The sequence below is a fragment of the Oncorhynchus mykiss genome, chromosome 19, assembly GCF_013265735.2.
Source record: "Oncorhynchus mykiss isolate Arlee chromosome 19, USDA_OmykA_1.1, whole genome shotgun sequence".
In the NCBI taxonomy this organism is placed as follows: Eukaryota; Metazoa; Chordata; class Actinopteri; order Salmoniformes; family Salmonidae; genus Oncorhynchus; species Oncorhynchus mykiss.
Genome location: NC_048583.1, coordinates 22,519,489 through 22,542,518, shown reverse-complemented (window position 1 = coordinate 22,542,518; position 23,030 = coordinate 22,519,489). Strand labels below are relative to the sequence as shown.

The following is a 23,030-nucleotide window of genomic DNA, read 5'->3' as shown; positions in this document are numbered from 1 at the left end:
GTACACAGATTTGCACGTTATCGCAGGTGCAGCAAAATGCTTATGTTTTGAGGGGTAACACTGGAGTAATATTTAGCAATACACACATCTACAAATTCAAAAACTTTTATATTAAGTTGTGAGAAGAATATTGTTTAAGGACCATGGTTTTCCGTTAGTAAGCATGTAGAGAACCGCAGAGTTTATCACCAGGGCACTGTCTTTTACTTTCCAGTTGACAGGCCCTGTCTAGGATCAAGAAAACCCAACCAGCCTTACAAGTGGCTGTCATACCGAGAGGTGAGCTATACTACCAATTTTTGGTTAGATGGAAAAAGTAGTTGCAGTTGGTTTCTCTTTGAGCAACGGACTTTAGACATTTTACAGCTTATTTTGTTAATTAGTTCATTCTTCAGTCAGTCAGTTTTTAGCAATTAACTGAATTGGATATATACGCCATTAACAAATGAGCGATGTGCCAATTTTTATATTTTTTGACCTTTTTTGAAATTCATATCAGTGAATTCCCTCAACCGGTATAGTTGTTCAAATGGGGAAAAAGCTGAGCATCTTTGCTATTTGTTTTGTGAAGGTGGCAGACAAAGCCGAGTGCATTGGCTCGGCTCTTCTCCACAGAGGGCACTCCCAGACTGGAGACAAGCATATTGGCATCTTTTCCCAGAACAGGCCAGAGGTAAGAGGAATGAGTAGCAACAATTCTTCTTTCTCGCCCTCTTTCTTACACTCTCTTGCTTTCACTTGTGCGCACATCCCCTTTTACATTCACTGGCTGCGTCTGAATACCTGTACTTGTGTATACTAAAATAAAGTTTAGCATGTAATATTTCAAAAATGTACTTTTTGACTAGGATCTAGTATGAATTTCCTCCGCTCTATTGCGGAAGAGAATTTCCAGGATGTCATATTTTGGCTTCTCATCTGAATTTGCTCCACACTATTGAGAAAGCGCATGGTCTTTTCAGACCCAGGTGTGTTTGACAACAGCTTATAGTCTGATAAGGTGACACCTCAGTACATAAATATGTTGATATTTGTTGCTTACGGGATACATATTTACTAAACCGTCTGATAAATAGTATGGATTGTACATAATGTGTATATACTTTTAGCAAGAATGATTTCGGATCCGGTGTGAAAATTTGACCCCCATACTGATGTTATCCTTGTCCTCTCCTACAGTGGACCATTTCAGAGCTGGCCTGTTACACATACTCCCTGGTGTGTGTACCACTGTATGACACGCTAGGCCTCGAGGCCATTGAATACATCATCGACCAAGGTATGTCACAAGGCAACCACAAACGCCATTTGGAACAAGGTCACACTAGTGCGGCCTGATATCCAAAATCGACCCCTAGACTTTTCCATAGAAATAGAATTACTAGAACAGGAAAAGCCCCTTAGATTATGGCAATTTTACTCATGGGTACCACACACTCAAGATGCTATATTACGGCAGTTATTTCGAGCTGAATGGGTTGGAGAGATGCAAGTACTATGGCTGAAGTTCCAATTCAGAAAGCAAGGTGCGGCTATTACCATAGATCGTACACCTATTGAATCCTTCCAGATCTACACGGTGTGCTAAGGGGCTACAGTAGCTACATTCCACACTGGCAAACGTATCTGTCTTAGCTTCCTCACCAGCTGTAGAATGAACTAGTATCAAGCAGCAGACACGGCGGCCCTCAAAGATTTGTTCATGATATGGAAGTTATCATTTGAACATAAGTTTATAAAGCACTGAACTCTCACAATAACACTGAAAACATAAAAGAAATGTAATCTGTATTAACTGTCATTTAGATGACAAGTCATGGTTGTCACTGTAGGCATTCTACAAAAACATTACATTTATGTGTAACTAAGTACATTTCTCAGGACAAAAGACAGGACTATACCTCACACCATTACGACCGTCACAGAGCATTCAAAAATAACAGTTGACCATAAAAGTAAAATAACCCAGTGCCATCCCATGTTTTCAGCCGCTATCTCTACGGTGATCTGTGACTTGGTGGACAAAGTGCGGCTCATCCTGGACTGCGTGAGCGGCAAGGAGCACACATTGAAGACAATCGTGCTCATGGAGGCCTTCGACAAGGAGCTTGTGGCCCGCGGACAGCAGAGCGGCATCGAGATCCTTAGCCTGAAGGAAGTGGAGGTAAGCTCTAAAATGTCATGAACTTCTATGTTTAGGGTAGACTCGTTTTAGCAAAGGCTCTTATCCAGAGGCTCATAGATCAAAACGAGCACTCTGCTCGAACACGCTGGTTTTCTCCAATGTTCTCTAGTTTTATTTGATTATGCTTATCCCAGCGAGTTAATGTTTCAATGCGGGGGAAATGAAACTGAATGATGTGTCGTGTTTTCTTTATGGTTTCTTTGTCATCCTCAGGCTGTTGGCAAAGCCCACCACCAGCAGCCATTGGTAAGTAGGACTGCACAAAGCCATATTGCGATTCATTCAAACAGTGGTGATTTTGATGACTCCCAAAGAAACAAGTAATAGGTTATTATTCTGTCTTTTGTTATTTGTTTATCTGATATGTCTGTACTGTAAAGTAACATGCTACTAGATCTTAAATCTCTTTGTGGTCTGCTATAGCCCCCAACACCAGATGACCTGGCACTCATCTGCTTCACTAGTGGAACCACAGGTGTGTGTGTGGTGTGCATTCATTCTGCTTTCATGTCATTATGTATTTGTGATCATGTCATCTGTATTTCACAATGTAGATATCCCACATTAAAACAAATGTATTTTATAAGGCCCTATGTTTTTACACTGCTGCTACTCGCTGTTTATTATCTATGCATAGTCACTTTACTCCTACCTACGTACAAATGACGTCGTCAGCACATTGACTTGGTACCGGTACCCACTGTATATAGCCTCATTATTGTGTTTATTTTATTTCTTTCTTTAGTTTATTTAGTAAATATTTTCTTAATTCTATTTATTGAACTGCATTGTTGGTTTAATGGCTTGTAAGTAAGCATTTCACAGTAAGCTCTAAACATGTTGTATTTGGCGCATGTGACAAATAAAATAATTGATTTGAGATACCTGTCCTGAAACCCCATAGAGTAAGCAATGCAGAGGTAGAATCACAGTGGTCAGGAAAAACTCCTTGGAAGGCAGGAACAGGAAGAAACCTAGAGGAACAAGGCTTCGAGGGGTGGCCTGTCCTCTTCTGGCTGTACCGGGTAGAGATTTAACAGTACCATTTAAGGCCAGATTGTTTTTTTTCAATATGTTCATAGAGGACCAGCAGGGCCAGAAAATAACCATAATGGCTATAGAGGGTTCAAACACTTCAAGATGCTAAGGTCAGACTTTTCATAGTCAGGGATTTCAAAGTTTCAAAGTAGGGAGAGTAGACATTGTAAAAGTATGAACAGTCTTACTGGAAAGCAACACAGTAGAAAAAATAGGCCAGTACACTGACATGTCGTGTTAAACATTTAATACAAATAGTATGATAGTCAAGTGTGAAGTAACACACTGTGTATATGCAAGCATGATCAGGAGGATGTGTGTTACACTTGGACCCTCGTGACAAGAATGATCCAGTTGATGAAAAACGGTACTAATTCATTGTTTCCATGAATGGAGATTCCCACGTTAATTATTGACTCTTTTATTAGTGATATTGCGTACTGGAAATATGATGCATCTAACCATCAAGATTTAATAAACGGTCACTTGTTTTCTTTTACTCCCAGGAAACCCAAAGGGTGGAATGCTTACACATGGCAATGTTATCGCCAATTGTGCTGCTTTCATCAAGATAACAGAGGTAAACTAACCACCCTTTTGATTAATTTGTTCCCCGAATGGCATATCACAGGAAATGTAAGCATTGTGAATATCAAAAAATATAGGCATCATGACACGTGATTTGCATGACAACATATTTTAAATTTGGCCACTGCATATTCTCACAGAAGGCAGATTGCATACTGTTTGTTCTCATGAAAAGCCTTGTTTGGGGCATTGGGATACTAGTTTAACAACCTAGATACCCCCAAAGTTCTCCAAACTGACGCTCCTTAGTCTGCAATCTTCTTAGTTAGAGAACTAACACGAGAATCTGAGCAAGGTGTGTAAACGCAATAACAAGCAGCTGACACGTATAAAAACAACAAATCAAGTTTTGTGCTCGTGTATTGTCTATGGCTGCCCAATTCTGATATTTTGCCAACATGGTCTTTTGACCAATCAGATCACGTATTTGAATGGGGACTTATTATGGGGCGGCTGGTACCTTAGTGGTTAGAGCATTGGGTAATCGAAAGGTTGCTAGATTGAATCCCCGAGCTCACAAGGTAAAAATGTCGTTCTGCCCCTGAACAGTGCCGCACTGTTCCCAAGCCATCATTTTAAATAAGAATTTGTTCTTAACAGACTTGCCTAGTTAAATCAAGGTAAAAAAAAATGATTATGATTAGTGTCATGTTAATATGTGCTGTTGTATTCCACACTGTATAAAGCTGCTATTTTCGAAGCCTTGCCGCCGCCCTGCTAAATGCCCTTTAAAATCAAGCCAGTTATTTGTTTTCTTGCTTTTGTTCCTCAATCTTTGTGTTGACTTTCCTGTCTGTCCTATCTGTTCCCTCTTTTTTTTCCATTCCATGTATTTTTCTGCCCAGTGTCTACTCAGAGCATACTCGAGCACATCCTTAGTGCTGGGCTTATCTCCTTCCTACCATTGGCCCACATGTTTGAGAAGGTTTTTGAGGTAATGTAATGCCTGATGTGTGTGTCTTCCGTAGGTGCACTGCATGCTGAACCTCCACGACATTCACATGTCCTACCTACCTCTAGCACACATGTTTGAGAGGGTGGTGGAGGTATGTACTGAAACTGATAGAATGAGGAAGCAGGAACCCCTCGTTTCATTTCACCCTTGTTAATACTATGAGTTTTTTTTTTTTGACAGGGGGGACAAACATTTTTTGCCCCATGCTACAGAGTGTTATATCGGTCTGCTAATACAGGACTAGTGAAGGCCCAGTGCACAACGTTTTGTATGAAAGAAAAAAACATGCTAAATTATTTTTTTAGGGTGTGCTTTAGGATATATACATATTGTGTATTTGACCTTAAAGTGGCAATCAGCAGTATAAACAATAGCAAAGCAGTCTCCCCACCCCTGGTTCTGTAAAAAGCTGAGGGATGGGGCTGTAGAAATTGAATCGTTCTCAGATTCATAGATTGCTTTGGATGTAACGATTGAGCATCCGTGATATCAACATTATACTTTTAGCCTTGTTTTGTGGCTATATTGTACATTTTCTTTGTTTACAGAGTAAAACAAGCTTATATTTTGGGTTCTGATGGGGTATGAAAAAAAATGGATGTAGCAATTGTAAATTGCCCCTGTTTAATACACAATGTCATACTTGGGCTTAGCTTGATTTAGTTTTTCCGGTACCATGGAACCAATGGAATAGCCACAAAAGTGCGAACTCTAAGCAAAATCACCTAAAATATAAAGAACATATTTGACACCTGTACTTGGCAGTTAACGGACACTCTTCCTTTTCGTCTGCCTCCCCCTCACACCACCTCCGTTCGCCAGGGAGTGATCCTGGTGCACGGTGCCCGGATTGGCTACTTTCAGGGGGACATCCGGCTCCTGATGGACGACCTGAAAACCCTGCAGCCCACAGTCTTCCCTGTCGTCCCCCGCCTGCTCAACCGCATGTTTGACAAGGTCAGATATACTGTAGACCCTGAGGGATGTTTTCAACAATAATATGACCATATCACTTAATACCGGTAGCTGGATTTATTTGAATTGGACATACACAAAAGACGAATACAAACCATTTCTTAGAACAGTTGTACATGTGTATCGAAACCTTATTTAAAGCATGGGTGGGTGTGGGCAAAGGTTTGTAAATCAAGATGCTTCAAAAACCATTTAAAGGTGTGTTGGACTGAATTAAACTACAGATTTCAAATAGCTCAGTGGCCTAGATTGATATGTTGTTGAATACTTTCTTCTTTGGAGAAGGGGCGGTATGTAGCCCAGAGGTCAGACAGGCGGACCAGTAGCCGGACAGTCGCTGGTTCAAATCCTGGGCTGGGCAATAAAAGAGCAAACTAAACTGTCAACCAACGAGCTGCTGCTTTACAGATTGTAGCTACCCATCCACTCCAGTCTTGCCCTTGACGGAGGCACAAGGTTGGGAGCAGGGTAAGAGACAAATATCCTTTGCAAGATGGACAACTAAGATTTTTTTCTGTCTCTCCTTCATAGATCTTCGGACAGGCCAACACGCCACTGAAGAGGTGGCTGCTGGTTTTTGCCTCCAGAAGGAAGCATGCGGAGATGATGAATGGTGTGGTCAGGAAGGACAGCTTGTGGGACAAGCTCATCTTCCAAAAAGTCCAGGTACCCATGGATAGGAACCAGATCGTGCTAGAAAGGACAATGTTGACTTTAATGTAGCGACTTACATGAGCTAAGTTTAGGTTTCGGGTTCTGGGTGAGGGTTAAGGTGTTTTTTTAATTTAGTTAGGATTGTGGGTATTTGTAAAGACTAGGGTTAATGGTAAAACAATTGGTAGTAAGAAAGTGGCACACATTAGCATTTGGCAAATTTTGTATGAAGTATTATAATGCAACCCAGCTCGCTGGTCACCATTGCATCTCCCACCTGCAGCACACGCTCCAGCAGGTATATCTCTCTAGTCACCCCCAAAACCAATTCTTTCTTTGGCCGCCTCTCCTTCCAGTTCTCTGCTGCCAATGACTGGAATGAACTATAAAAATCTCTGAAACTGGAAACACTTATCTCCCTCACTAGCTTTAAGCACCAACTGTCAGAGCAGCTCACAGATTACTGCACCTGTACATAGTCCACCTATAATTTAGCCCAAACAACTACCTCTTTCTCTACTGTATTTAATTTATTTATTTATTTTGCTCCTTTGCACCCCATTATTTTTATTTCTACTTTGCACATTCTCCCATTGCAAATCTACCATTCCAGTGTTTTACTTGCTATATTGTATTTACTTTGCCACCATGGCCTTTTTGCCTTTACCTCCCTTATCTCACCTCATTTGCTCACATCGTATATAGACTTGTTTATACTGTATTATTGACTGTGTTTGTTTTACTCCATGTGTAACTCTGTGTTGTTGAATGTGTCGAACTGCTTTGCTTTATCTTGGCCAGGTCGCAATTGTAAATGAGAACTTGTTCTCAACTTGCCTACCTGGTTAAATAAAGGTGAAATAGAAAAAATAAAAATAAAAAACCCTTAACTTATTGGGGGGGGGGTGGAATGCACATGCAAAATTACAAGTGATCTGCGGTTGTGAGTCCTGTTGTACGTACTGCCAAATTTTCTAAAACAACATTGGATGCGGCTTATGGCAGAGAAATTGACATTACATTTTCTGGCAACAGCTCTGGTGGACATTCCTGCCGTCAGCATGCCAATTGCACACACCCTCAACTGCATATTTTAGTGGCCTTTTGGCCTCAGCACAAGGTGCACATGTGTAATGATTATGCTGTTTATTCCGATTCTTTATATGCCACACCTGTCGGGTGGATAAATTATCTTGGCGAAGGAGAAATGCTCACTAACAGGGATGTAAACTAATTTTTGCACAACTTGAGAGCGAAGCTTTTTGTGTGTATGGAACATCTCTGTGGCGACGACAAGGTCGAATCATGACGTCGGTGTTCTTCAGGTTGGAGCTCTAGAAAGATGCCAGAGTTCCCGACTTGAAATTCCGAGTTGGATTACCGTTCAAAACGTATTTTCCCAGTCGGAGCCTTTTTCTTTTTCTCTTTCTTCTAGAGTTCCCAGTTGTCTTGAACTCACTGAAGTCTGAGATTTCCGAGTGCGCCAGAAGTCCTGCTGGATTGACAGCATGGCCAATGTTGAATCCTTTTAAGCTTGGAAAAGAGACCCTTAAACCCAGATTTGGACCACACCCACTCCACTGAATAGCAGGCTAGTGATTGCTTTCAGTTAGCCACTGAGTTGTGTAATGTTTATGGCCAATGAGCACCGATAGGTTTTTATCTATAATTTCTCTTCCTATAACAAGGATTTAAATGGATTTCCCAGTAGATTGTCGACTTGATTCATGATGACTGCAAGTTAAGATTGTGAAACTTTTATGTTGACATGATCAGTCCAATCAAAGCTACGGTAAATATAACGTGATTTTTATCTGTGGCTTATGACCTTGAGCCGCCATGGATGGGCACTTTTAATGTAACTCTATGGCAGCACCCAAGGGGCTTGAGCACTCCCTGTAGATTTTGCGGGGACGCAGTGTCCCTGTCAGTGACGGAACACTGAGCAAATCACGTCGCAACTAGAGAACATTACCAACCCCTACACTCCATATTTTCCGCTGGCTGCCCCACCACCACAGAAAGCACTGAGCAAGGCTGAAATACCTGCATTTTGGAGCTGCGTTCAGAAAGCAAAAAAGAGACCATTTTGTATGCGGCTTTATTAACTCAATGATTTTAACATTTTTTTTTAAAAATGTAAGTTGTTTGCGAACAGATGAGACATGTATTAATGTAAAACAGGCAACGTTAAAAGAACTGGTGGGGTACAAAATGGGTCGCCACTGTTCTTTATGAAGGTTAATTAACTCACTGGTTTGAGACCAGAAAATCAACCAAAAATGGCACTGCTAATTATTTAAATGTAAAGTCATAATTTCTTCCTAGTTTAAGTTCAGGCTGGAGTATTTTTTTCTTCCATTAATTTACCAAAAATATATTAAAGAAAATTACTCAAGACACATGCGACCCACTCAACCTCCCTCAACCCAAATTTGAGAATCGCTGGTCTATTGTGTGAGGTACAACCATGGCTGTCAATAACGTCTTTTCTCCTTTGTGCTCTCCAGAACAGTCTTGGGGGTCGTGTGAGGCTGATGATCACAGGAGCGGCCCCAGTTTCTCCGACCGTCCTGACGTTCCTTCGTGCCGCACTTGGCTGTCAGGTGAGACTGCCCATCATTGATTTACTAATTTAAATAACAGGTGAACAAAAGGAAACTCAAGTTAAATTCTTCCACCAACCCATTGCTTCGAAATGTGTGGGGAAGACTGCACAAATGCCCCCTTTCCCAGAGAATTTGGATGCAGAGCCTGGTTGCATTCTAATTCTTTAACCTTCTAAAGAGGTTTGCACTCATTCACTCCCCCTAATGCATTTAAAAGCATTGGATTGGTACAAGCATGGCTGGAAGGAATTTCCCCCATATCCAACACACTAGTCCTTTCCTTTTAAATCCTTTAGGAGGAGTTTACAGGCGCACTCTTTGGGAGAAAGGTAGAGAATCAGAATGTAGCCCGTTTAACACCCTAGAGAAGTAGCTCCCTCTTTTGACACTTCCTGTTTGTTCAATCATGTTCTCTTTCTCAGTCAAAACAATCACGTCATGCTTGGGAATCAACCTCCTATCCAACCAGCCTGCTGTGGTGCCGAAGATAGATAATACTAGCATCAGAAACACAAGTTACTCCATTAGTGCTTTCAAATCAATGTCTGGTGCTTCTACTTGACAGTTTTACGAAGGCTATGGTCAGACTGAGTGCACAGCTGGGTGTACCATGTCCGTGCCTGGGGACTGGACAGCAGGTAATACACACATTCAAGCGTTACCGACACATTCAATTACTACCACATCACACAACGCATACCACCACATGCTTAATCCAACAAGCAAGTCACACATGGCTCTACACCCTCTCTACACTGATTATACAACAACAGTTTTACTTCTGTCTTGTGGCTCACTGGAATCTTCATGAAACCTTATGAGATCATGTTGGCATTATGAAAACAGACAAAGTGTTACTGAAATGTGACCGCATCTCTTTCTGCCCAGGTCATGTGGGGGCTCCACTGCCCTGCAACTATGTAAAGCTGGCAGATGTGACTGAGATGAACTACTTTGCTGCCAATGGGGAAGGAGAGGTGAGGTGTAAAGACCATTGGAAGTCCCACCTTGTGTGCCTTTGATTGGAACAGCCAGTCTCAAATTGCTCCCTGTCCCTCCCCCTTGGCCCTAACCAGTCAATGTTAGCATATCTGAAGGGTCTGAATGGGTATAATCACAATAGTGGTAAAGCTTCCACCTTACTGATCTGCAAACATTGAAAGATAAGGGCCAAGTGCAGGCTTTAATACATGCGGTAAAGAGATGTTTGGAGTTTGACCAAAACAATGTAAACACCATGGAAATTACACACATGGGTCCCCCCTGGTGGGGATAGAGCCAGAATTGCCACCCATCAAAATTAGCCTATCAACTCCAATACATGTTCATGTCATTGTCACCAATCATCAAATGTATTTATATAGGCCTTCTTACATCAGCTGATATCTCAAAGTGCTGTACAGAAACCCAGCCTAAAACCCCAAACAGCAAGCAATGCAGGTGTAGAAGCACGGTGGCTAGGAAAAACTACCTAGAAAGGCCAAAACCTAGGAAGAAACCTAGAGAGGAACCAGGCTATGTGGGGTGGCCAGTCCTCTTCTGGCTGTGCCGGGTGGAGGTTATAACAGAACATGGCCAAGATGTTCAAATGACCATAAATGACCAGCATGGTCAAATAATAATAATCACAGTAGTTGTCGAGGGTGTAACAAGTTAGCAACTCAGAAGTAAATGTCAGTTGGCTTTTCATAGCTGATCATTAAGAGTATCTCTACCGCTCCTGCTGTCTCTAGAGTTGAAAACTGCAGGTCTGGGACAGGTAGCACGTCCGGTGAACAGGTCAGAGTTCCATAGCCGTAGGCAGAACAGTTGAAACTGGAGCAGCAGCACGGCCAGGTTGACTGGGGACAGCAAGGAGTCATAATGCCAGGTAGTCCTGAGGCATGGTCCTAGGGCTCAGGTCCTCCGCAAAAGAGTATTAGAGAGAGCATACTTAAATTCACACTGGACACTGGATAAGACAGGAGAAGTACTCCAGATATAACAGACTGACCCTTGCCCCTGACACAAACTACTGCAGCATACTGGAGGCTGAGACAGGAGGGGTCAGGAGACACTAGCCCCAATCAACTGCATTACACTTAAAAACGACTTCAAATATCACCATCAATTTCTGTATGGTTAGCTATGCTACTAGCTTATCCGAACTTACCCAAGTTAGCAAACACACACTATTTATACAAACGTTTGTGGACACCCCTTCAAATGAGTGGATTCAGCTATTTCGGTCCCACCCATTGCTGACATGTGTATGAAATCAAGCACACAGCCATGCAATCTCCATAGCCAAACACTGGCAGTAGAATGGCCTTACTGAAGAGCTCAGTGACTTTCAACTTGGCACTGTCATAGGATGCCACCTTTCCAACAAGTCAGTTCGGAAAACGTCTGCCCTGCTTAAGTGCCCCCAGTCAACTGTAAGTGCTACTATTGTGAAGTGGAAATGCCTAGTGGCAACAACAGCTCAGCCGCGACGTGGTAGGCCACACAAGCTCACAGATCAGGACCGCCGTAGTGCGTAAAAATCGTCTCTCCTCAGTTGCAACCCTCACTACCGAGTTCCAAGCTGCCTCCGGACGCAACATCAGCACAAGATGATGAAATGGGTTTCCATGGCCGTGCCGCCGCACACTAGCCTAAGGTCACAACACGCAATGTCTAGTGTCGGCTGGAGTGGTGTAAAGTTCACCGCCATTGGACTCTGGAGCAGTGGAAACTCTCTCTGGAGTGATGAATCACACTTCCATCTGGCAGTCCGAAGGACGAATTTGGGTTTGGCAAATGCCAGGAGAACGCGAGGAAAAGTAGTCTGGGGCTGTTTTTCATGGTTCTGGCTAATACCCCTTAGATCCAGTGAATGGAAGTCTTAATGCTACAGCATACAATGACGATTCTGTGCTTCCAACTTTGTAGCAACAGTTTTGGTGAAGGCTTTTCCTGTTTAAGCATGACAAAGCAGGGTCCATACAGAAATGGTTTGTCGATTTGGTGGGAAAGAACTTGACTGGCCTGCAAAGAGACCTGAACTAAACCCTATCAATTACTCTTGGGATGAATTGGAAGGCCGACTGCAACCAGGAGAATTGCCCAACATTAGTGCCTGACCTCACTTATGCTCTTGTGGCTGAATGGAAGCAAGTCCCTGTAGCAATGTTCCAAAATCTAGTGGAAAGCCTTCTCAGAAGAGTGAAGGCTGTTATAGCATCAAAGGGGGGATCAACTCCATATTAATGTCCATGATTTTGGAATGAGATGTTTGACGAACAGGTATCCATATACAGTTAAGTCAGAAGTTTACGTACACTTAGGTTGGAGTCATTAACTTGTTTTTCAACCACTCCACACATTTCTTGTTAACAAACTATAGTTAAGGCAAGTCGGTTAGGACATCTACTTTGTGCATGACACAAGTAATCCAACAATTGTTTAGACAGATTATTTCACTTATAGTTCACTATCACAATTCCAGTGGGTCAGAAATGTACATACACTAAGTTGACTGTGCCTTTTAAACAGCTTGGAAAATTCCAGAAATGTTCATGGCTTTAGAAGCTTCTGATAGGCTAATTGACATCATTTGAGTCAATTGGAGGTATACCTGTGGATGTATTTCAAGGCCTACCTTCAAACTCAGTGCCTCTTTGCTTGACATCATGGGAAAAACATTTAAAAATCAGCCGACCTTTCCAAATGCCTGAAGGTACCACGTTCATCTGTACGAACAATAGTATGCAAGTATAACACCATGGGACCACGCAGCCGTCATACCGCTCAGGAAGGAGACGCTTTCTGTCTCCTAGAGATTAATGTACTTTGGTGCGAAAAGTGCAAATCAATCCCAGGACAGCAGCAAAGGACCTTGTGAAGATGTTGGAGGAAACCGGTACAAAAGTATCTATATCCACAGTAAAACAAGTCCTATATCGACATAACCTGAAAGGCCGCTCAGCAAGGAAGAAGCCACTGCTCCAAAACTGCCATTAAAAAAAGTCAGACTACGGTTTGCAACTGCACATGGGGACAAAGATTGTACTTTTTTGGAGAAATATCCTCTTGTCTGATGAAACAAAAATAGAATTGTTGGGCCATAATGACCATTTTTATGTTTGGAGAAAAAAAGGGGAGGTTTGCAAGCCGAAGAACACCATCCCAACTGTGAAGCACGTGTGTGGCAGCATCATGTTGTGGGGGTGCTTTGCTGCAGGAGGGGCTGGTGCACTTCACAAAATAGATGGTATGATGAGGAAGGACAATTATGTGGATATATTTGAAGCAACATCTCAAGGTCGCAAATGTGTCTCCCAAATGGACAATGACCCCAAGCATACTTCCAAAGTTGTGGCAAATGGCTTAAGGATAACAAAGTCAAGGTATTGGAGTGGCCATCACAAAGCCCTGACCTCAATCCTATAGATAATATGTGGGCAGAACTGAGAAAGCGTGTGCGAGCAAGGATGCCTACAAACCTGACTCAGTTACACCAGCTCTGTCAGGAGGAATGGGCCAAAATTCACCCAAATTATTGTAGGAAGCTTGTGGAATGCTACCTGAAACATTGACCCAAGTTAAACAATTTAAAGGCAATGCTACCAAATACTAATTGAGTGTGTGTAAACTTCTGACCCACTGGGAATGTGATGAAATAAATAAAAGCTGGAATCTTCACTTCTCTCTACTATTATTCTGACATTTCACATTGTTAAAATAACGTGGTGAGCCTAACTGACCTAAGACAGGGCATTTTTACTGGGATTAAATGTCAGGAATTGTGAAACTGAGTTTAAATGTATTTGGCTAAGGTGTATGTAAACTTCCGACTTCAACTGTACCTTTGGTCATGTAGTGTGTTTTCTAAACCCTTTTGTACAACTTCTAAATATTATGCAATGAAAAAACGACCAAATCAGATTTTAGTAATCACATTATGTGCCTGCTAGAACACATTAATCATGACGGATTTGACAAATATCCACATTGTTAGATAAGGTTTTTTGAATGACCTCCAATGGCAGTGTCCTTGGTCTGCCTTCCATTGATCTCTTTAACGCATGTATTGGGACCTACTGGAATACTGAGATGGGGGTTTTCCCTAGCTTGCTTTATTGGGGTGGGGGTTGTCCCAGTTGAATTTTTTTTTCTTTAACATCTATTTAACCTAGGTAAGTTAAGAACATTTATTTACAATGACGGCCTACCCTGCTCAAACCCGGACAACGCTGGGCCATTTGTGCGTTGGCCTAAGGGACTCCCAATCCCGGCCGGATGTGATACAGCCTTTAATCAAACCAAGGACTGTAGTGATGCCTCTTGCACTGAGATGCAGTGCCTTAGACCACTGCACCACTCGGGAGCTTGCTTTGATACTTCACAATTTAATCAATAGCCTTTGAGGAGGTGGGTGTGTAGCCTGGTCTCATGTTTATTTGTGTATAAAATTCTGCTTCTTCGCAGGTGTGTGTAAAAGGACCAAACGTATTCAAGGGCTACCTGAATGACCCGGAGAAGACGAAGGAGGCCTTGGATCAGGATGGCTGGCTCCACACGGGAGATATTGGGAAGTGGCTGCCTGTAAGTACTGTCAACTCTACATTCAGCCACCTCTGTGTTTCTCAATTCTGGTCATTTTTTTAGGCTTGATGTTGACTTGATTAGTTGAATCAAGTGTTAGTGCTAGGACAAAAACAAAAATGTGCACCTCTTTGGGTCCCCAGGACCAAGATTGGGAAACACTGAGCTAGCCTATAAGACAGCGTTTGTCAATTGTCCTATGGTGGGGCTTTCAGTGACAATTGTTGTGCCAGAACGTTCACCACACATGAGGTGGAGAGGTGAGGAGTGAAATATGCCAATTAGGAATAAGGGGATGATAAGGTGGCTATGATGGAATGGGGCCAGGTTGAGAATTTAGCCATGACAATGGGGCTAACACCTCTACTCTTACGGTAATTGCAATGGGATTTTTAATGACCAGAGGGTCAGGACACCGTTTATCGTCCCATCTGAAAGACAGCACACTATGCAGGGCAATGTCCCCTTCACTGCCCTGGGACATTGGATCGCCTTAGCGCGTCAACACCACTGCCAGCAGCATCTGGTATCCCATCCAGGGATCAATCAGAACTGACCCTGCTTAGATGATGACATGGGTACCAGGCAAAAGAGCAGACACTGGCCCACCCCTGCTATTGGGCCTCAATATATGACTGACTAAGAGTAGGAAAGTAGTAATGGGGCTAAATCTGATGTAGTTGATCACTACAGAGTTAAGTTTGTTTACTCTACTTTCAGAATGGCATTCTGAAGATTGTGGACAGGAAGAAGCACATCTTCAAGCTGGCTCAAGGAGAGTACGTTGCCCCGGAGAAGGTCGAGAACATCTACATCCGGAGTGACCCGGTGGCCCAGATCTTTGTCCATGGCGATAGCTTGCAGGTGTGTGACAAACCAAATACTTTCTATTGAAGCACTTTGTTTGTGGTTGGGTATGAACGTGCATAACGTTTGTTGTGGCTGTATTCACCATTTAACTGAAACTTGTTTGGGTTACACTTATGACTTTCATGTATAAGCCACTGGTTGTAAATGTTGATACATTTGTAAATTAGTATAAATGCTTATGAATTGTAAAAACAAATGTTTGACAATGTCTTGTTTGGCACAGGCATGCCTGGTGGGCATTGTGGTGCCTGATCCAGACTTCTTACCAGGATGGGCAAAGAAGAAGGGCATCGAGGGTTCTTATTTGGAGATGTGCGCAAGCAAGGTTAGCTAGCTTCAATGTTATGGCAGATTTACCATCAACTAACAGTGAATTCAGTGGCTAATTTCCACAGTCCACGCTCTTAAACTTCAAGTGTTGTCCTCAGAAAAATGTTACTGAAGCTTGAAGAGCCTCTACAGTAACTCATTGACCAAACACACCAAGACAGTCGAAGAGGGCACGACAATGCCTTTTCCCCCTCAGGAGACTGAAAAGATTCAGTATGGGTCCCCAGATCCTCAACGTTCTACAGCTGCACCATTGAGAACCCTGACCGATTGCATCACTGCCTGGTATGGCAAATGTTTGGCATCTGACCGTAAGGCGCAACAGAGTGTAGTGCATGCATACGGCCCAGTACATCACTGGGGCCCAAGCTTCCTGCCATCCAGCAGCATACCACCCTGCATACCACTGCTGGCTTGCTTCTGAAGCTAAGCAGGGTTGGTCCTGGTCAGTCCCTTGGATGGGAGACCAGATGCTGCTGGAAGTGGTGTTGGAGGGCCAGTAGGAGGCACTCTTTCCTCTGGTCTAAAAAAAATATCCCAATGCCCTGTGTTGGGTGCCGTCTTTTGGATGGGACATTAAACGGTGTCCTGACTCTGAGGTCATTAAAGATCCCATGGGACTTATCGTAAGAGTAGGGGTGTTAACCCTGGTGTCCTGGTTAAATTCCCAATCTGGCCCTCAAACCATCACGGTCACCTAATAATCCCCATTTTACAATTGGCTCATTATTCCCCCTCTCCCCTGTAACTATTCCCCAGGTCGTTGCTGCAAATGAGAACGTGTTCTCAGTCAACTTACCTGGTAAAATAACGGATAAAGAAATAAAAAAAATCCAGGACCTATATACTAGGCGGTGTCAGAGGAAGGCCCAAAACATTGTCAGACTCCAATCACCTAAGTCATACTGTTCTCTCTGCTACCTCACGGCAAGTGATACCGGAGTGCCTAGACCGGAGTCTAGGTCCAAGAGGCTCCTTAACAGCTTCTACCCCCAAGCTATAAGACTGCTAAACAATTCATCAAATGGCCACCTGGACCATTTACATTGACGACCCCCCCCCCCCCCCTTTTACACCGCTGCTACTTGCTGTTTTATCTATGCATAGTCACTTTACCCCAACCTACATGTACATATCCCTGCACATTGACTCGGTACCGGTAACCCCTGTATATAGCCTCGTTATTTTGGTTTAATTTTATTTCTTTAGTTTATCCTCTAGCAACGAGCAATCCCGTATCCGGGATCTTAAGTATAGCCTCAAGCTCATTAGCATAACGCAACGTTAACTATTCATGAAAATCGCAAATGAAATAAATATATTGGCTCTCAAGCTTAGCCTTTTGTTAACAACACTGTCATCTCAGATTTTCAAAATATGCTTTTCAACCATAGCAAAACAAGCATTTGTGTAAGAGTATTGATAGCTAGCATAGCATTAAGCCTAGCATTCAGCAGGCAACATTTTCACAAAAACAAGAAAAGCATTCAAATAAAATCATGTACCTTAGAAGAACTTTGGATGTTTTCAATGAGGAGACTCTCAGTTAGATAGCAAATGTTCAGTTTTTCCAAAAATATTATTTGTGTAGGAGAAATCGCTCCGTTTTGTTCATCACGTTTGGCTGAGAAAAACCCCCGAAAATTCAGTCATTAAAACGCAAACTTTTTTTTCCAAATTAACTCCATAATATCGACAGAAACATGGCAAACGTTGTTTAGAATCAATCCTCAAGGTGTTTTTCACATATCTATTTGATGATAAGTCACTCGTGGCAGTTTAGTTTCTCCTCTCTTCAAAATGGAAACATGCAGGCACCTGGAGATTACGCAATAGTTTCGACGGAGGACACCAGGCGGACACCTGGTAAATGTAGTCTCTTATGGTCAATTTTCCAATGATGTGCCTACAAATACGTCACAATGCTGCAAACACCTTGGGGAAACGACAAAGTGTAGCCTCATTCCTTGCGCATTCACAGCCATATAAGGAGACATTGGAACACAGCGCCTCCAAAATCTGGGGTACTTCCTGTTTGAAATTTCATCTTGGTTTCGCCTGTAGCATCAGTTCTGTGGCACTCACAGATAATATCTTTGCAGATTTGGAAACATCAGTTTTCTTTCCAAAGCTGACAATTATGTGACATATCTTGTTTAAAACGGGAACATTTTTCATCCCAAAATGAAATACTGCCCCTAGAGTTTCAAGAGGTTATGTAGTAAATATTTTCTTAACTCTATTTCTTGAACTGCATTGTTAAGGGCTTGTAAGTAAACGTTTCACGGTAAACCTGTTGTATTTGGCGCATGTGACAAATACAATTTCATTTGGAGTGTAAAGCCTTAGAATAAAGCAATGTATTGGACATGCTAGCGTGGATATCGGAACAAGACCAATCTCATCTCAAACACTCATCACAGTTTTTGTTTGTACTGAAAGTGTCCAAGAAAATGGGACTGCTGACATGCACATTTTTTGGGGGGGAGATTGTATTAACAATAGACTAATGAACAAAATACTTCAAGATAGTTTGAGTGAACGATCCCTTTTAAGTACAGCCATTAAGATGAATTGTCTAAATTGCCTGTCTTTCCAGGAGTTGAAAAATGCCATTCTGGAGGACATTCTGAGGCTGGGGAAAGAAGGGGGGCTGAAGTCTTTTGAGCAGGTAAGGCAACCTTCCTAAATCTCCACACTCTCCTTAGGCACCATTTAGACAAGATAACACTCACAAGCGATGTTGGTGCCAAAATGTGCATGATTATAATGCTGTCTCTAGCCCAGAGTACTCTTGGATAAAAAACAACTACATTTGCATCTCAATGGGACACGGCTTGCATAATAAGCGGAATAATGAAGAACATACTCTCTGTCCCGTGCAGGTGAGAGATATCTCGCTTCACACGGAGATGTTCTCTGTCCAGAACGGCCTCCTGACGCCCACGCTCAAGGCCAAGAGGACCGACCTCCGCAGTCACTTCCAAGAGCAGATTGACCTGCTCTATGCGAAGATCAAGATGTGAACCCCCGGTTGAGGGGAAAGGGAAGCAGAGGGTGACTATCATCTGGAAACCATAGCCCGCTCCACTTGAATGTAATGCTCCTCGGATGTGATGATTGATGACGGTTGTGCCCTCCCTTGTCTACTGTGACAGTGTCTTTGGTCCCCTTGCGATGGAGAGGGAGGGAGACGGTTATGTTAGAGGCCTAGACCGGGTTGTTTATCTACATTTGTTTATATCTAGGCCGTAGTGAAAGAGGGAGAGATTCATGCCTTACTGTCCATGTGACACTCTGTGTCAACCATTCCTGTCATCCATTTCCAGTGCCTATCGAGTCGTCTGTTTGGAGTTTCTCGGCCATCTCACGGTCGGTAATCCCTCAATTGTCAGTTTCAATTAACTCCTTTTTACTAATCATCTCTAAATTCTGACAAACTTTAGATTATTATTTTATGTTAATACCACACCCATGCAGATGTTTCAGTATCACCCTTGTTCAACTTGAGAAATACAATAGCTATTTATAGCAGTCTATTTAATGTTTGTCTCTTAATTTAATTTGATATTTAATATCATTGAATGTTACTGTAAGTAGTGTGTCTGTATAAGGGGGAAAAAATCATGAGGACATCAATGGGTCATGGTTGATACAGGACAAGTGCCATGTTTTCTTTTTCTCTGCATTCCCTTTCTCTGCATACCAATGTGGTACTGTCAGAAGGCCTAGTCTGAACCTTTCTGAACAGTTCCAGATCTATTTTACACACACGACAAGTAGGAAGATGTCCATTCAGAAAGGTGTTGTGATTTTCTGACCCGCTAATGGTACAAAAGCCTGGCAAAGGAAACAAGCCTCCCACACAGCAGGGATTTAAAAAACTAGGTTGTGTGTTTTCGTTCTGGTATTGTACATGCAAAGTGCCACTGATGTTTCTGCTCTTACACAGAAACATTTATTCCGTAAGTGTCCTTAAAACTACAGTGGCCTCAATGTGCCAAAATGCACACGCTGGTACCTGTCCTATCCACAGCACTTAGTCCTGTCGGCCAAATGGAACCTGGGTCGTAATTCCGAAGTCAACAATCAGTAGCCAGCTGCCCAATTCCGATTCTCTTTCCAAAATGTGCACTCGTTCACATAAAAGGAATAATTGGGTGTAAGAAATGATGCAAGGTCTCTAGCTAGCCCATGCTTACACATCCAATGTTTTCAAATGGAGGTGGTAAAACTGACCTTTGTCCAATTGAACTGCACACTCACCATCCATTTGAAGATGTTTGCTCCCATTTGATGCCTAATGAAGGATACCCTGGAGAATGATCAGGTTAAGCTGGTTTAGACCAGTACCAAGCCATGGCTCACTGGCCCCTTGCAAGCTTGCTTTTGTGGACAAAAATAGTGATTTGTGTTAGGCCTAACCAACCATTTACCTCTATATAAGGAACCACATTATAGACATTTGTCTCCTTTGCAATCTAGCAAGGTTCCTTTTGTGAATTCAGGTTATTTAACAATGAATTAAGTGTTCATGATACACATTGACCTGTTTGTTAACATTGTTCTGTACTGGGTTTCTGCTTGGATCACGTTATCGAGACACGGTCACAGATGGCCAATACTAGGAACTTGACCTCTCTTTAAATCGACTTAACCGTGTTCGGTTTCGTTGTGTTTTGTACAGGAGTAGAAACCATACCTTTTTTCATTTACTTGACTGTACCAAATAAACACTGTCCCTGCTCTCTCTGATTCATCTTTTTTTTTTTTGTATACGGACATTCTTTGTGATGTACGCAATACGGTAACTGATTTAAGTCATCACAAAAATGTTAAACTTTATAAGATGCATGGTTTTATTTAGATTCCCATTAGCTTTTGTAGAAGCATCTGCTACTCTTCTTGGGGTCCACAAAAAATACATGCCAGTAACACTGATCGACAAGGACAGTCACACAAGAAATACAACACAATGTTGTTACCTCACGATGTCTAATCCAGCTCCTAAAGGTCATTTTACTGTTTGCTTGAGTGTTTGGAGTTCCATGCGATCATGGCTCTGTATAATACTATGCGTTGCCGTGATTTCGTTTTGGACTTGGGGACTGTGAAGAGACCCCTGGTGGCATGTCTTGTGGGATAAACATGGATGTTATTTGATTATGAAGACAATCTGGAGTTTTCATTGCAGTAATACTTCTCATGAACCCTCGACCAGGATGGACTGGCGTGTTAGTTCTATATGTGCTGCTCTGTGTTGAGCCAGCTGCAGCTTTGCTAGGTCTGTCTTTGCTGCACTTGACCATATTACCGGACACACAGTAATCAAGGTGGGAGAAGACCAGAGCCTTAACAACTAGTACAGTTAGATTTTTGTATTAAACTCCAAACTTATTTTTATAACAGACACACCCCTTCCCCATCTTCACAACTTTGTCAATATGACTTGACCATGATAATTGACCATCCGATGTTATAATACCTAGGAGTTCGCTTCCTCAACTTGTGCATAAAAGGGTGTCACCACTGAGCAACTTCAGTTGAGGTTTAGGTCTTAGGTTCTGAACCAAATAAAATGCTTTAGTTTTATGTATTTAAGACCACCCATTCTGATACTCTTTAATGTCAGTGAGCTCACTGGCTTTGGGTGCTGACATGTTAAGTGTGGAATCATCCGCATACATAGTCATTTTAGCTTCGTTTAAGACCTGTGGCAAATCATTTGTAAAAATAGAGAAGCGTAACGGCCCAAGGCAACTGCCTTGAACACTGGGTTCTATTGGATGAACAACTCTCCAACCATGTGATCGCAGGTGATATAAAGTCATAGCAAGTGAGTTTCTTCAATAACAATTTATGATCAATAAAGGCTGAACTGAAATCTAACTATACAGCTCCAACTATCTTATTCATTTATTTTAACCAATCTTTCATTTGAGTAAGTGCAGTACAAGTTGAGTGCCCTATATCTGAAATTCAGAAGTTAACTTGTTCTCTGAAAAAGTATATTGTGTGGCTCAGTTGGCACTTGCAATGCCAGTGTGGGTTCGATTTCCACGGGGAAACAAGTACAAATTAAATGAAATATCCACTCACTACTGTAAGTCTTTCTGGATAAGAGCGTCTGCTAAATGATTAAATGTCAAATGTATTTGGTCAAACACAAATCTCTCCATCAGTTTACTTAGAACAGGCAGCAAACTGATTGCACGGTTGTAAGAGCCAGCAAAGGGTGCTTTACTATTTTTAGGCAGTGGAATTACTTTCGCTTCCTTCCATGCCTGTGGACACATGCTTGATGAGTCAATTTGCAGATAAATGGTTTGCAGTCATATGTTTATTATAAAATCACTCACAAAATAATCCAGAACAAACAAGTACCAGAAAACAGTTAAGGAGTTGGTAGTTCATCAATGTCCAGTTATCAGAAACATCCTACCAAGCTATATACAATTATACGCTATCAGAACAACTAGTAGGGCTGGCATTCAATGCAAGGTGCATTATTGTGCAACACCCTACACAGCTGATAATGCTCTTTTTAACAGCATATTCACAGACATCGCCACGCTGTATCGCAGGGGTCTCCCTCCTTTTCTACCATGAGAGCTACTTTATTTTAAATTATTTTTATAGATTTTTTGTTTTCATTCTGAATTACAATTGTTCATAGAGAAACAACAAAATTGTATGTTCTATGTCAATGCTTAAATCTGGAAGAAAACAAATATTTACCCTTTAATTGTGCATCTAAAGCGTGAGGATGTGTCGGTCTAGCGACGGTTCTGTACTGCTGCTGCTCATTTCATGGCAAAGTTTGCAAATAACAAATACAGTGCCTTGCGAAAGTATTCGGCCCCCTTGAACTTTGCGACCTTTTGCCACATTTCAGGCTTCAAACAAAGATATAAAACTATTTTTTTGTGAAGAATCAACAAGTGGGACACAATCATGAAGTGGAACGACATTTATTGGATATTTCAAACTTTAACAAATCAAAAACGGAATAATTGGGCGTGCAAAATTATTCAGCCCCTTTAAGTTAATACTTTGTAGCGCCAACTTTTGCTGCGATTACAGCTGTAAGTCGCTTGGGGTATGTCTCTATCAGTTTTGCACATCGAGAGACTGACATTTTTTCCCATTCCTCCTTGCAAAACAGCTCGAGCTCAGTGAGGTTGGATGGAGAGCATTTGTGAACAGCAGTTTTCAGTTCTTTCCACAGATTCTCGATTGGATTCAGGTCTGGACTTTG

The 23,030-nt window shown here is 42.1% G+C and overlaps 1 protein-coding gene across 3 annotated transcripts in view; it reads left to right on the top strand.

Annotated features, from left to right (window-relative positions):
• LOC110497495 (long-chain-fatty-acid--CoA ligase 1) overlaps positions 1–20,527 on the top strand; it is a 65,020-nt gene extending 44,493 nt beyond the window's left edge. For all 3 annotated transcript variants that reach the window (XM_021573626.2, XM_036954462.1, XM_021573627.2), the window contains exons 4-21: positions 215–279; positions 572–673; positions 1,180–1,279; positions 1,989–2,164; positions 2,399–2,431; positions 2,609–2,660; positions 3,730–3,803; positions 4,780–4,857; positions 5,589–5,723; positions 6,273–6,407; positions 8,906–9,001; positions 9,570–9,642; positions 9,893–9,981; positions 14,456–14,572; positions 15,293–15,436; positions 15,666–15,767; positions 18,372–18,443; positions 18,658–20,527. In XM_021573626.2, coding sequence (XP_021429301.1) covers positions 215–279; positions 572–673; positions 1,180–1,279; positions 1,989–2,164; positions 2,399–2,431; positions 2,609–2,660; positions 3,730–3,803; positions 4,780–4,857; positions 5,589–5,723; positions 6,273–6,407; positions 8,906–9,001; positions 9,570–9,642; positions 9,893–9,981; positions 14,456–14,572; positions 15,293–15,436; positions 15,666–15,767; positions 18,372–18,443; positions 18,658–18,798 — 1,784 coding nt within the window. In that variant the 3' untranslated portion in view covers positions 18,799–20,527. The remainder of the gene's footprint in view (positions 1–214; positions 280–571; positions 674–1,179; positions 1,280–1,988; positions 2,165–2,398; positions 2,432–2,608; positions 2,661–3,729; positions 3,804–4,779; positions 4,858–5,588; positions 5,724–6,272; positions 6,408–8,905; positions 9,002–9,569; positions 9,643–9,892; positions 9,982–14,455; positions 14,573–15,292; positions 15,437–15,665; positions 15,768–18,371; positions 18,444–18,657) is intronic.
• The last annotated feature ends 2,503 nt before the right edge of the window (positions 20,528–23,030 follow it).